General features: G+C 51.2%; 5 protein-coding genes across 5 annotated transcripts; 3 read left to right on the top strand and 2 right to left on the bottom strand.

The window, feature by feature from the left end:
- JN550_007609 (uncharacterized protein) lies at positions 1-525 on the top strand (the record flags this gene model as incomplete). The annotated part of the gene is made up of 1 exon (XM_049319478.1): positions 1-525. A coding segment is annotated over one exon (525 nt), but the record flags the coding sequence as incomplete, so codon positions are not given.
- Positions 526-1,457: 932 nt separating this feature from the next.
- Positions 1,458-1,853, bottom strand: JN550_007608 (uncharacterized protein; the record flags this gene model as incomplete). Its single annotated transcript, XM_049319477.1, has 1 exon — positions 1,458-1,853. The coding sequence occupies one exon, from the start codon at positions 1,851-1,853 to the stop codon at positions 1,458-1,460; it is 396 nt and encodes a 131-aa protein (XP_049170584.1).
- A 706-nt stretch (positions 1,854-2,559) lies between these two features.
- On the top strand, positions 2,560-3,913 carry JN550_007607 (uncharacterized protein; the record flags this gene model as incomplete). The annotated part of the gene is made up of 3 exons (XM_049319476.1): positions 2,560-3,244; positions 3,312-3,619; positions 3,680-3,913. 3 exons carry the CDS (start codon positions 2,560-2,562, stop codon positions 3,911-3,913), a joined length of 1,227 nt encoding a protein of 408 aa, XP_049170583.1.
- Positions 3,914-4,622: 709 nt separating this feature from the next.
- On the bottom strand, positions 4,623-7,192 carry JN550_007606 (uncharacterized protein; the record flags this gene model as incomplete). The annotated part of the gene is made up of 10 exons (XM_049319475.1): positions 4,623-4,957; positions 5,100-5,336; positions 5,378-5,514; positions 5,571-5,613; positions 5,779-5,861; positions 6,034-6,117; positions 6,170-6,523; positions 6,586-6,657; positions 6,711-6,726; positions 6,778-7,192. 10 exons carry the CDS (start codon positions 7,190-7,192, stop codon positions 4,623-4,625), a joined length of 1,776 nt encoding a protein of 591 aa, XP_049170582.1.
- A 1,205-nt stretch (positions 7,193-8,397) lies between these two features.
- On the top strand, positions 8,398-9,069 carry JN550_007605 (uncharacterized protein; the record flags this gene model as incomplete). Its single annotated transcript, XM_049319474.1, has 1 exon — positions 8,398-9,069. One exon carries the CDS (start codon positions 8,398-8,400, stop codon positions 9,067-9,069), a length of 672 nt encoding a protein of 223 aa, XP_049170581.1.
- Positions 9,070-12,691: the final 3,622 nt, after the last annotated feature.

Below are 12,691 nucleotides of genomic sequence, written 5' to 3'. Positions count from 1 at the left end.
GCCGGCAACGAGATCTACTCGGGCGGCATCGACAACGACATCAAGGTTTGGGACCTGCGGAAAAAGGCTGTGGTCTACTCCATGCTTGGCCACAATGACACTGTGACAGGGCTCAGAGTATCGCCCGACGCGCAGTCATTGCTGTCTTACTCGCATGACTCGACAGCCAAGACGTGGGATATCAGGCCTTTCGCTCCCACGGAACGACACATACGCACCTTTGACGGTGCACAGGTTGGCCTAGAGAAGAACCTGATGCGGGCAAGCTGGGACAAGACTGGGAAGAAGATTGCTGCTCCCGCGGGCGATGGAACCGTCGTCATCTGGTCCAGCGACAATGGCAAGCTTCTCTACAAGCTACCCGGCCACAAGGGCACGGTGAATTGCGCAGAGTTTGCCCCCAACGACGAGCCGATTAGTGAGTTGCCTGCACCGCAACTCGACACTTTGGGCGTTGCCACTAATACTGCTATAGTTCTCTCAGCCTCGTCGGACCGCAGGATCCTGCTAGGTGAACTGCGATGAATCTCGGCTTGGGCATATCAAATTCAAATTAAGGAGCCAATCATCGCGGAACCTGTCCACGTTTGGAAATCAGGGTCTCTGGGGAAGGGACCTTGGGGACGTCGGCGGCTGACTATGGCGAACTCATGGCCCGTGCTACCAGGTCAGAAGCCCAGCAAACCCCAGTGCCACGTTGGATTCTACACAACCGACGCAGCAAGGGATTGGCTTGGATGCAGCTGGCAATCCAAGAGCCTCTCTTAATAAGCAGTCAGGGTCTGGGTCTGGGTAGTCATTAATGAGAGCCCGGCTCGAACTAGGAGGGTGGATGGACAAAATGGGCACGTATGTCAATTCGGATGCACGTTCTGTGAGGCAAAGGTCTGCCCACTTGCTGCTCCTGAGGCAAGCGTGCGAAACACGCCCACGAGACGGCGATTCCTCGACGTCGAAATGACGTCGTGACTCCAGGATATCGTAACCTAGCTACGTATGGACGGAAGAGCGCCTCAGAGGGCGAGAGAAAGATCTGCCACCCAAAGCTCATTCTTAACGCGTGCCCATCTTCACGACATACTTAGATCTGGTTCGAACTCGAGACTAGGTCAACTTCCAAGCACGGACGTTGCAGTGATGCTTATAGCAGAAATAGACCTGCAGCCCCCGGTCTCGTACGCGCTGGTGACGTCCCATAGGTTCCTGCATATTGCGCATCGCATTTCGACCTCGCTTGACACCTAAACGAAGATCAGAGATACCTCGTGCTCAATATAAAACCTGTCCTGCTGTCTTGTACCGACCTTAGCCCCCTCCGCGGCGGGCAAACCCATCGGGCGGCTGGCCAGCTACAAGGGGGCTAGCGCCCAATCCCATCGCCCAATCCGAAACACTTGGCCCCCTGCGTCGCGTCTCATTTCCACAACCCAGCTGTCAGAGATGGCATTGCTTCACCCTCAATCCAAGCCATTGGCTACCAGGCACTTGTCTCGGGGTCGTCTTGTACGATCAGAGACCCCTGAACCCCTGGGCGACTGCGCTTCCGTTCGTGCTGGAGGCGGCTCGAGGAGAAAGCAAAGATGCACTACAGTATGCAGCACCTGTTCGTCGTTCTTCCTTTCCCAGTAGAAGTGGCCCCTGGCCTGTGTTTCGCGACGTGCAACTTCGAGCGGCGAGATCCCGGTCGGCCTTCCAGGGTCACTCTTTACTCTAAGCTTCAGGTGAGACCGCCAGGAGCCATCACGAGCGGAACCCCCAGCTTCGGGTCCGCCGTCTGTGTGTTCGTCGCGGAGCATTTGCCATTCGTTGATCAAGGCGTATTTCCATCGGCCTTCCAGTCCATCTTTCCCCATCTCTTGCCATACCCTCCCAATCCCTTCGCTGATCCACCCGGGACAACCATCGACCTTTCTGCCCTGAGGTCATCGCCCTCCCTTGGCGTTTCCTGTCCGTCCTCACGGACTCTTGCACGCTCCCGTGTTCCATCCGCCCTTCTGCTCGATGGCGTTGTAGGAATCCAATAGTCCACTGCAGCCAGGCCCGGCCCTTCGACGATATTGCTCGTCCATCTATCATTCTTCACCCTCGCTTGACCACTTAGACGACCATTTCCGGCTCTGGAAGCCCGAATCCTTGACTCAACCCTCAGCGACTGGGTTTCGCTATCTTCTAATTGACATAGACATCTATATCCTACGTCGCCCTTCTTACTTGGACTGCCTTCTTTCCGGCATCCCACGGGCTTGCAGGCAATAACTGCTAGTACCCGACTCCCCTTACCATCGCTGAGTTAGTATCGGATCTTGGGGAGGCTGTATTTTCGAATCCGAAGTAAGAGAGAAGGCGAAAAAGTGAGAGACAGACGTTACAGCAACGTGCGGCGGCCCCATCTATCAAGAGAGCGGTCCGAGAACTTTGTGCCATCATTGCTTTAGGCCCACCACCAGCTCGACCACAAGGCATGCATGCGCCGTCACCGTATAACAGCAGAGTATGACATATCAGAATCTCCGGTGACGGCTTGAAACTTACGCGCGGACCCAGGAGATTTCTTAAGAGATGGACTTCATCAGGGCCAATATCCTGCGGCGAGGAAACTCGTCGGATGGGCAAGAGGCGGATATAGAGCAGCAGCGCACGACTGAAAGCAGAGGAGAGCAAGGCCAGGGTCGGACACGGCGCCTCATCCTGGGCCGCCCTCAGATTCCGTTACTATTCTCTGGCCGCCAAAATGCCGGACGAACACCAGAATCGAGACCTACACTTCAAGGCGAGGATGAGAGTCCGAAAACGCCTCGGTTTCACCTCGGCCTGCCGTCTCTACCGTCAACTCGCCTCCATCTCCCAAACCTCTCACGTACATGGACGCGAGATACATCAGGTCCCGCTTCGCCTCGAGACACCACGACAGAGTCTTCGGCAGCCGAGCCGCGCCCTTCGCTGCAGCGATCACGAACGCAGCGGTTTCCTGTTGTTTCCGAGCCCCAGCCCATTCATCCTAGGTCAAACTCCAGCAGTAGTAGGAGGCAGTTCAGAGGCGCAGATCCCGCAGAAATGCATCTGGCCGACCTGGCGGACACCGGAAGGCGGAGGCGGCATGGTAATAATTCTCGCAGCACACGTCATGCAGAGAAGCCTAAGAGATTCATGTTCTGCTTCCCATGGATCAAGAGTCGGCGTATCAGATCGCAGATACTGCGGTGCTTTGTTTCGGGAATGTTTTTGATACTGATGCTAGCAGTTTGTAAGTATCATGGACACCGCACACACATATTCCAAATATTGTCGCAATATGCTAATCATCAAGCCAGACCTTGCCCTCAGCATAACCAAAAACATCAACAACAGCGAATTCACCATTCTTTTGATCCTCATTATCCTTTTCACAACAATCTTCTTCTGTCACGGATTGATCAGGCTTTGCATGCTCATCGTCCGTCCTCAATCGTCCGAGCAAGACGAGCGAGCTCGCTTGCCAGAAATGTTCGGCCCTGGGGGCTATGCCGTCCCGAGGCGTCCGATCCGGGTTGTACTGGCCAGGGATGAGGAAGCAGCCGGGTTGGAGAGTGAGACTACCAAGCTACAACCTCCTGCTTACGGACTCTGGAGGGAAAGCGTGGTATGTATTACCCTAAGTCGGAACTCCCTGAAGGGCAATTCGCTGACACAAATGGCGTAGCGTGTGGACCCGAATCGTATATACTGGCAGCGTAATGAGCAGCAGGCCTCTTCACCCGAGGAGGAACCAGCTGACCAGCCACGCACCGCGAATCGACCACCTTCATACGCCTCGGACGATGGTGTCGAGTACGTCGTCGAGGCCCGTCCAAGGTCTATGGCACCTCTGACAGACGTGCCACTGCCGACACATCCTTCTGAAATTGGACGCATAGAACAGCGTCCTAGTTTTTGATGGACCCCTTAGAAATTGCAACAGCTGCCTCTGGAGCAATGCAGTGGCCCAGAAATCTAGCGGTGCGGCTATAATAGACTTGTCTTGTTTTGTGATTACTTTCCTAAGTTCTGGTTTGGTTGTATTTTAGCATTGGCGTGTGGGAGCATTGGGAATGTTTGTGTCAAAAGTCGTGTATTGCGCAGAGAGGATCTGGAGTAATAAAGTGGCACGGTTGTCGCTGAGTACGTGCCCGTGTTGTAATACACATGTCAGGACAGTGAGGCAACTGCGGATGTAGCAAAATAAGTCCGCCTGACTCGCAGAGGTTTGGTCATGGTTCAGATAGCGAAGGCGCAATGTGATGATTTGACTTGCTAGTCTCGCCTAGATGCCAGAAGTACACAGAATACTATTGACGTTGAATATATTCCTCAGTCAGCAGATGTTGAGAAAGGCTGACCCAGTGTTTTATGGTTCCAATTAACCAGCAGGAAGCACGCGACTCATTGTATCAACCCAAAGTGCTTGCTGACAGATTCAAGTCGAGAAAAGAGAGGATAGAAAAAGAACCTGCGTCTCAACTAACACCATGTCCACAGCCGATAAACGACTCCATGTGCTTGATCCTTTGCCGCGGTTGTTGAAATGTCAAGTAAAGCCCGATTCGGCGCTATCCTCATGCCACTCTCCACTGGCCGAGATAGCATGTGTACTCTTACTCCCAGCTCTACAGCGGTGGCAGACAGCTCAAACTATTTGCTGCGCCGCTTTCAAAAGCCGTTCTCAAGCTTTGGATGGCGCTGTAGCAGCCGAGACCGCAAGTTACCAGAGCTCCAAGAAAGTAAACAAAGTTGGCTGCATTGAGCAGAGGCCTCTTCATGAAACCCCGTTTCCAGCGCGAGAAGCCATGGTCAACGTAATTATACGTTCCTGTCGTGGGGTCAAATCGCTCCGTTCCTTCTATCATGGCATCTCTTTTGATCCAGTATCCAAGCGCCATCCAGGCGGGGAAAGTGTAGGTAAAGGATAAAATGAATAAAGCCCCAACGAGAGAGACCACATCTAGGTTCAAATGTCAGTCATTATCGCGGGTGTTTCAGTCGCACTGCCTTGCTGGGCTTGTCCTTAACTCGGACCATTCGGCCAATTTAAGTAATATCTTGTGCCGCATGGGAGGGAACTCCATCAAGGTTTGATCACCTACATGAGAAAGCCGGCACTGAAGCGGCGATAATGAAGGCGATGGCCCAATAGACGGGGATCATGACGGCCCACCATATCTTGCCCTTACGGACTGTAAGGTCCGGAAACCCAAGTAGCTCATGAAACACTTCGATGTAAACTACTTTCAAGCCAATGTTGCTGTAAAGTACAGCCGCGATCAGAGCGGTGATTATTGCCAAGATGTTAGCCGCTGTCTGGGCACTATACAATGCAACCCCTGTGGTTGATTAGCACATTTAATTCGCGGTGAATCTCCACAGTAAGACGAGCCTTGTACGCTAGGGTTATACGCAAACTGGCCTTGATATGAGTAGACAAAGACTCCAAAGAAGATGTATACTGCGTATATGAAGATCTCCGCGATAAGCAGGCCTTTCCAAAAGTCTAAAGGGTGTCTGTAACATAGAACGTCAGATTGTTCAAAGACCAAGTAGGGATGAGTGATAATTACCTCATCTCAGCTAATAAAGCTGCGAATAGCATAGCACCTCCGTCTGACAAGATTCAAAGTTAGTAAACATAATATCAGTGAAATATACATATTCCAGATCAAATCAAATAAAATTGTAAATGGAGAGTTCTTCGTCAAAGACAAGGAATGCCTGAGCTCTTTGCAACTCAAGAAATCGGAACGGGAGCCCAGCAAAAGGGTTCCATACAGGCGTAGACAGCGGTGTTCAATCCGTTCAGACTTGCGATAAAACCAGTCCCGCCGCTGGCGAATCCATCAGGAGGAGTACCACTGAAGCAAATGGATGTCAGCTCTGCTCTTTGTGTTTTCTTAACGAAGATGCGTCTTCCACAACCTCCCAAGACGGATGACTCAATTCCACAGATATCAGCAATAATCTTCCAATTCCCAGTGGAATCACTTGTATTTATTCTCAGTGGCGAGATTCCCCAAGGAGTCTTACGCAAAAGTCCGGATAGGGCCTGGCTCTAGGCCGAAAGATGCCTTGACCGCCGCGTAGTTTGGTCCATACCCAACCGTGCCCATACTAGTGACGAGTGAGCTAGGGCTAAATTGCCATGTCAATACATTCCTCTTACCATAAGAGTATCATGACAACATTGAGCCAGACTGAGATGTTTGCAAGCCAACCGAGGCGCTGCAAAGTTCTGATCTGTCCCAGTACGAAGCCGGCCACCATATAGATGAGAAGACAAACGACAAAACATAGACCGAGGTTGTCGCCAGCTGGACCTCGACTGATCTGTGAGATACTCTGTCCATTTGATAGAATAAGCACAGATACCGTCAATAGCATCTGTATGGACTGGCAAACGTTGATAAAGTGGCGTGCGACGGGCCCAAAGAGTCGAAAGAAGAAATCTCCGTATCCACGAACAGGATACTTGTCCGAATCAAGGCCTAGGAATACTTGATAAACAATCCAACCAGAGCTTCGATTTATTATTAGTGCAGGGATTCAAGCAGCCGACAATCCAACAACATGGCGGCTTACTAGTAAGACAGAACTCCAAACACAGTATATAGGGCTATTCCAGGGCCATACCCTAGTTGAGCAAATGCCCATCTGAAACTATGCGATTAATATCTGTGCAGGTCGTAGGTGGCCATGGTACATACGGTGCACTTGTAGGTCCTGAGAATAGTAAGATTAGCCTAATTTAAATGGCATGGATCAGTGACAGACCTAGAATATCGGTCGTGATGAGGTAGAAGATTGCACCCCAGCTCGCAGTTCTCATTGCTCTGCTGGCGGTCTTTTCTTGAGCAACCGAGATCTGGTATCGCCCTTGGATCGATCCTCGCGCAGCGGCGTTCTCCTCAGCCTTTTCTTGGGCGCTGGTGGGTGAGTCGGTGATAGCAGCGCCCTCGCCCTTGGAAAATATTGCTTTGAGGATGCTCCTGAAGGTCCAGCGTCCTCGAGCTTCAATGAACCGTTTATTCGCTTCCTTCTCTTCTGCACGCGTGATAGCCGCGTAGTACATGTATTCTTCAAAACTTACCTTGCGGCGTGAATAGTTCTCCGCTGGTACGACGTGATCATTACTGATTCGAGGGTCTCCTCCATCTAACACCAATGTTGCAGGTTGAATCATAGCCATTGAGTTGGTTATATTAGTTCACTGTGAAATCAAACTGTGCGCCAAGAATTCTGAAGAGCATCCCAATGTTATAGGTAGGAGCTGAAAGGGTTGGATGAGCAAGTAATAGAGGCCCTGAAAAATGAACAGGTCCAAGGAACTGAGGAAAGTCACATTGCATATCGGTCCAACCAAATTAAGGCCCGTCACGAAGATAACCGTCCCATTGGCTGGCAAAGGAGATATCGGTTCCAGCAACGGATGATCGCGGTGCAACCCCCGCTCGGGTCCTACCTATCCTTATCTGCAAAACCCCATTTTTGAAACGTAGGATAACCGCTATATATTCGGCAGTTGGGCCCCTATATTTCTCACGTATGTCCCAGTCAACGTATTCGTATTTCTTGGTTGAGCAAAGGAGGAAAGATCGGAAACTGGTGGGCTTGTTCGAAACAAGCCTCAGCAGGGCCTGATTGGCTTGTCTCACCTGAATGCTTATGCTAATACAAGCCCCCTGTAAACATGGTATTACTATGCTCGGCGAGAAGGCAATCTGAACACGTTCTTAACCTGCGCCAATATTTATCTCCTTAGCTTCGTTCGTTAAGTGCAGCCTCGTGAGCTGGTTTCCTGACGACCTGGTGAGCTAGTGCTAATGCTACTGAAGGAGCCGCAACATGAGGCCCGACTTCCTGTTGCTGATGCTGGAGGCGGAGGGCCAGTTCGTGCTTGCTGACGAGGGCGTGGGGGTGCCGTGCACCCAGCACCTCCTTCAGCTCCAGCGTCTGGCAGCACACCGCCTCTACTTGTACTTCCCCTCACCTCCCAGTACCAAGGTCAGATTATTCTTGGTAACACTAACAACACGATGGTCAAGAACTAGACAAGCGGTTGACACAATAGTTCGCGCAGTGTTGTCTGCATTTGGGTCAAGTGGACCAATTGTCAGATCGGCCCGTGCCGTGATATTATGGCATGATCGGCCTGGTAACTGGTCTGTTCATAGCTGGTAAGGGGCTTCTGCCTAGAAGGAGCCTCTGCCTAGAAGGAGCCTCTGCCTAGAAGGAGCCTCTGCCTAGAAGGAGCCTCTGCCTAGAAGGAGCCTCTGCCTAACACAGTAATAGTACACCATCCTCCTTAGCTTTATATTTTCGCAATGATACAGGATTTGCAGCAATGTCTCAATCCGCTTTGGTGCCGTGACAGCTGTGATCCACTAAAAAGAGATGTTTGATACACCTGAAAATATCGTCGAATACGCATACGACCACATCTCAGAATGGTACCTACAGTGGGTCGAGAGTCATGAATCACCGCGAGAGAGATACGTCAAGAAGCTCCTTGAGGGGCTACAACCGTCACCTTCTATTCTAGAACTTGGTTGTGGCCCTGGAGTTCCTATCTTGCGACTGCTTCTCGAACAAGGCGCACACGTAGTCGCAAATGACATCTCGACGAAGCAAATTGAAAAGGCCAAAGCCCGCTTCCCCGATTGTGAGCTGATTTCTGGCGACATGACAGAACTCGTTTTCGAGCCGGAGAGGTTCCATGGAGCAATCAGTTTCTACACACTGTTCCACCTTCCAAGGTCGAAGCTCAGGGATATGTTAACCAAGATCCACAGTTGGCTAAAGCCTAACGGAGTTTTTGTTTTCAATCTCGCAACCATCGATGAGGAAGAAATCCATGGCGAATTCTTAGGATATGGAATGTTCTGGAGTAGCTTCGACATCAAGGGGAGTCAAGCACTACTGAGGGAAGTCGGATTCGACTTATTGCAGGTGGAAGTATTGCAGGCAGGCGATGGGAAATTGAAGGAGGATGATCCAGACTATGGAGCCGAGTTTATGTGGGTGGTAGCACGAAAGACAGATCCTCTTACTGGCGGAATGCCGTAACTATGGCGGAGCCGGACGAATAAGCCTCAAACAATTTTCTCTGGGTATGACTGAACCGAGCCCGGGCGATAGAAGCGTGAACAAGACTTCACACGACAAATTTCGGCGTCTATGCTCTGTCATGGCCTGAGGCCGACCCTGGTTTCTATCACGACAACAACGGCCTTATACTAAGAATTTTCTTTTACGATAACAGTAAAACCCACAAAGTAGAAGAGTCCCTTAGCGGACTCTGCGGAGGAATCTTGTAAAGTTCCAGTTGAAACGCGTGTCGACTGCTGTCCTCTGCATTGTCAAAAAACAAATTGTTCAGTGACGGGAACTTGTGATACGATAAGGCAGCTAGATGCAAATGATACTATATTTGCCTAAACATCTTCGTGTGTTCACCTAAGAAGAACTTGGCATGCCAGATTGTGACATAGGGATAGCTGGCACTTTTCTGTCTCTCAGACGCCTTTGCCAGTCCTACGATTAAGGGCACTACCGATGAAGAACTGGTCTTTGGGGTCCTTGGTTCTGGGATTTCGCTATCATTAACCCACTATGTCTTTCGATCTTTGTCCGGATTACGGTTAGTGTGTCTAGAAGAGAAGGATACGTTACAAGAGACTGAAAGTAGGCTAGGAGATAATCGACAGGCCATTGAAGGAAGACAATCAGTTGGAGGACATGCTTGGTTTTGTGTCATGGCCAAGTGGTGACGTTACGCCGAAGACATATAGGTACATGGTTTGAACCCGTTCACTAGATACAGCACTGCTGTTGGACTATTGGCATGATACTAAATCACACCTAGGAACAACCACTGTCCTTCATTGTAGGCAACCACTTCTCCATGTTCTTAGCCGTAACTCTCATCAATCGCCTCCAATGGCTCAGCATGCGCAACCGATTCGCATTTCGAACTTTGCAGCTTGCTCCTTGGGCGTGGCCAATAGCGTTCCTTTACGAAGCTGACACTCTGCTTATTACATGACCGAATTCTATTGTTTCTGCGGAGCTCAAATTCGATATATGGCGCTCGTTTTCTTCTCCCAGAACCTCAAGTTTCCGACGACTCTAGGTCTAGTGGACAACTCCTGCATGCAAGATATGCCTTGGATAGTTGTGTCATTTAAACCTTACCAGCGACCATGTCCTCGGTTGATGGTCAGCATAGGCTTTCCTTACATTCAGTCATGCGTCTCTCCCTGTAGAGCCTTGTGTCGCCATACCTAATCAAGAAGACACTGGATGCTAAGTCAGAAAAAGACGGCCTCAAATAGGATAGTGCCTAGAAACGGACAGCACGTGAGCTATTGTCATTGTGATAGGGTTAGAAAGCAGAGGAAAGTCGGGTCGGCTTGAAGTATAACATTGGCAGATCCCAAAAGCCCTATATTAATTGTCATTGCCTGACTGACGCCATAGTGATTGAGGAGAAGTCGGGCCCAGCGTCAGATAATCAGGACAGTCAAGATCTGGGGCCACGTCGATGCAGGCTACCGAGAACGGGTGGCCTCTCCCGTCGGTTGCACGCGTGGCAACTCATCTATGCTGCCAGGGACGAAGGGTCTGAGCCGTCTTGACTTTACCCGACGCGATCCTTGGCTATATTACATGCGAGCCGCCGATGATCTCTGGTTTCCTCGGGGTGTGTTGCCACTGGACGAGAGACACCGACCGAAACTTGGCAGCTGTTGCGACCCAAAAACAGGGCTGCAAGCTCGCGCCAGTCAAAAGGCATCCCGACAGCCTGATTTCAGTCGTGCTCGCCGTTGAGACAGAATGCGACTATAGCCCAGGCATTACCATACCGCTAGAAATCGTCTATGGTTGGGTGAGGAACAGTGTGGGCTTGGTCAGGGATTAATAAAACTAGGACCGTGGTAAACAATCGAGAGTGATGTGTTGTCACATTGCCATGTCATCCAGAACTGCGTGGACGGGGTGACAACTCCAATCAATCGCGCGGAGCAAGAGTCACCATCAACAATGGTCGTTTGTACCAGTACATTGGGTTTTCTTTGGTTCAAACTGTGCCGACACTGCCGGGGCAACAGGATGAATACCATAGTAAGAAGAGTCTTGACCATAGCAAGGCCAGAATGGGTATCCGACGTCGATTGACTGCCAGCCGCGAGTGGCGCAACCCGTTTTGCGTTGAAAGTCTCGTTTCTCCCACGCAATGCTCGAGGTACCCATGGACGTTAAGCGGCAAGGAGAGACCAAGCGAGCAGTCGGCATTGAATTAGGATCCGCGGCTTTGCAAGGCGTTAAGAGCCGCATTGCGCCAGACGGAGGACACTGGCGAGAGGAGCGGGTGAGCCTCTCCAAGTAGCATGAGGGTGGCGGAAGCACAACCTGTTTACTGTGAACTGGGATTCAAAGCAGACGGAAGCGTTATGCTACTTTCTCAGCGGTTTTTTTTTTTTTTTTTTTTTCTTTTTGGCTGTTCGTGCCAACCAGTACGAGCTCAAGTGCTTGAGCATGAAAAGATCGGCCAGATCTCGTTTGATCCCCGTAAAAATCGTTCCTTGCAATTCCCCAATGGAGTTCAGTGCCGAAAGATCTGCAATGAGCGAGCAGGGAGCGATTCGGCAGTGGCTTTCAGTGGCTTGCAGATCGCGTCGCTCGGCGGGCAACAAATCGACTACGGTACCATACTATCGGAGGATATTTTTTTCTCTGCTACGGTGCCGGGTTGAATTACCGCATCAAACTGATTTGACCCATACTTGAAAGGTGGTGATAGTGGCAGCACAGTAGCACGGCAGCACGCGTGCATCAGACTTAGACTTGCGAAACAGAGTACACGGAGAAGAGGAAACAGAAGGGCACTTGCGCGATGAGATGCACACGCTACCCAAAGGAACCACCACAGCTTTGTGTGCTGAATGTCCATAGGCCCCGGAATCTTGGGCCATGTTTCAAGCCTCTGGTCACCAGCATAGAGGTGCATTGCCATCTTTTGGACGACGCAGGTGGTAGATGCGCACAAGCATCGCGATTGGCGTACCTGAAGGCTGCATACACAAGCGACCGCAGGCTGGAAGTACAGCTAGCAATGGAGCGACGTGTCTTGGTGCAGGGTTCTCTGCAAGTCTCGTGGTCCTATCACATGGTGGAGAGCAAGGCAAGTCGTACGGAGACGAGGTTGACTTCGTGTCAAAGCTTATGTGGCGGCGGGCGAAGGGTTTTCCTCCCCGAGGCAAGCCTCTCGAATTCTAGAGTCTTGGTGGACTCGAGATACATGTGTCGATTGGTGGGAGGCGCGAAACGTGAAACACCCCCTTCCCCTGAAGCCATCGTTGGTTCATTTGAGGTTCAGTCATTGGCGCGCACACGCAACACCAAAGGACCCCTAAGGCCGGGAGTATGCACCAAGGCGCTCTGTGTTTTTGCGCTTTAGCGTCGCAGAGGGCGGGATAGCCTGCTTCTAAGCTGCGCCCAATCTCAACGGTGCGATGCGGCTTTTCGGGAGCTGGCACTTCAGGCTGGTCATTGGTCGGTGGACAACCCGGACCTGAAGCGTCTACGGATGACCCGCAGGATAAGTCACCCTCAAGGTTTAAGTTAGCTGCAATCCAGGCTGTCAAGCTGCCAGATTCTGGCCTCACAACGACACGCGCGCCGACGG

Source organism: Neoarthrinium moseri, assembly GCF_022829205.1.
Source record: "Neoarthrinium moseri strain CBS 164.80 chromosome Unknown scaffold29_Wmoseri_CBS_16480, whole genome shotgun sequence".
NCBI lineage: Eukaryota > Fungi > Ascomycota > Sordariomycetes > Amphisphaeriales > Apiosporaceae > Neoarthrinium > Neoarthrinium moseri.
The sequence above is the reverse complement of the archived record's forward strand: the minus strand, read 5'-3'. Positions and strand labels throughout refer to the sequence as shown.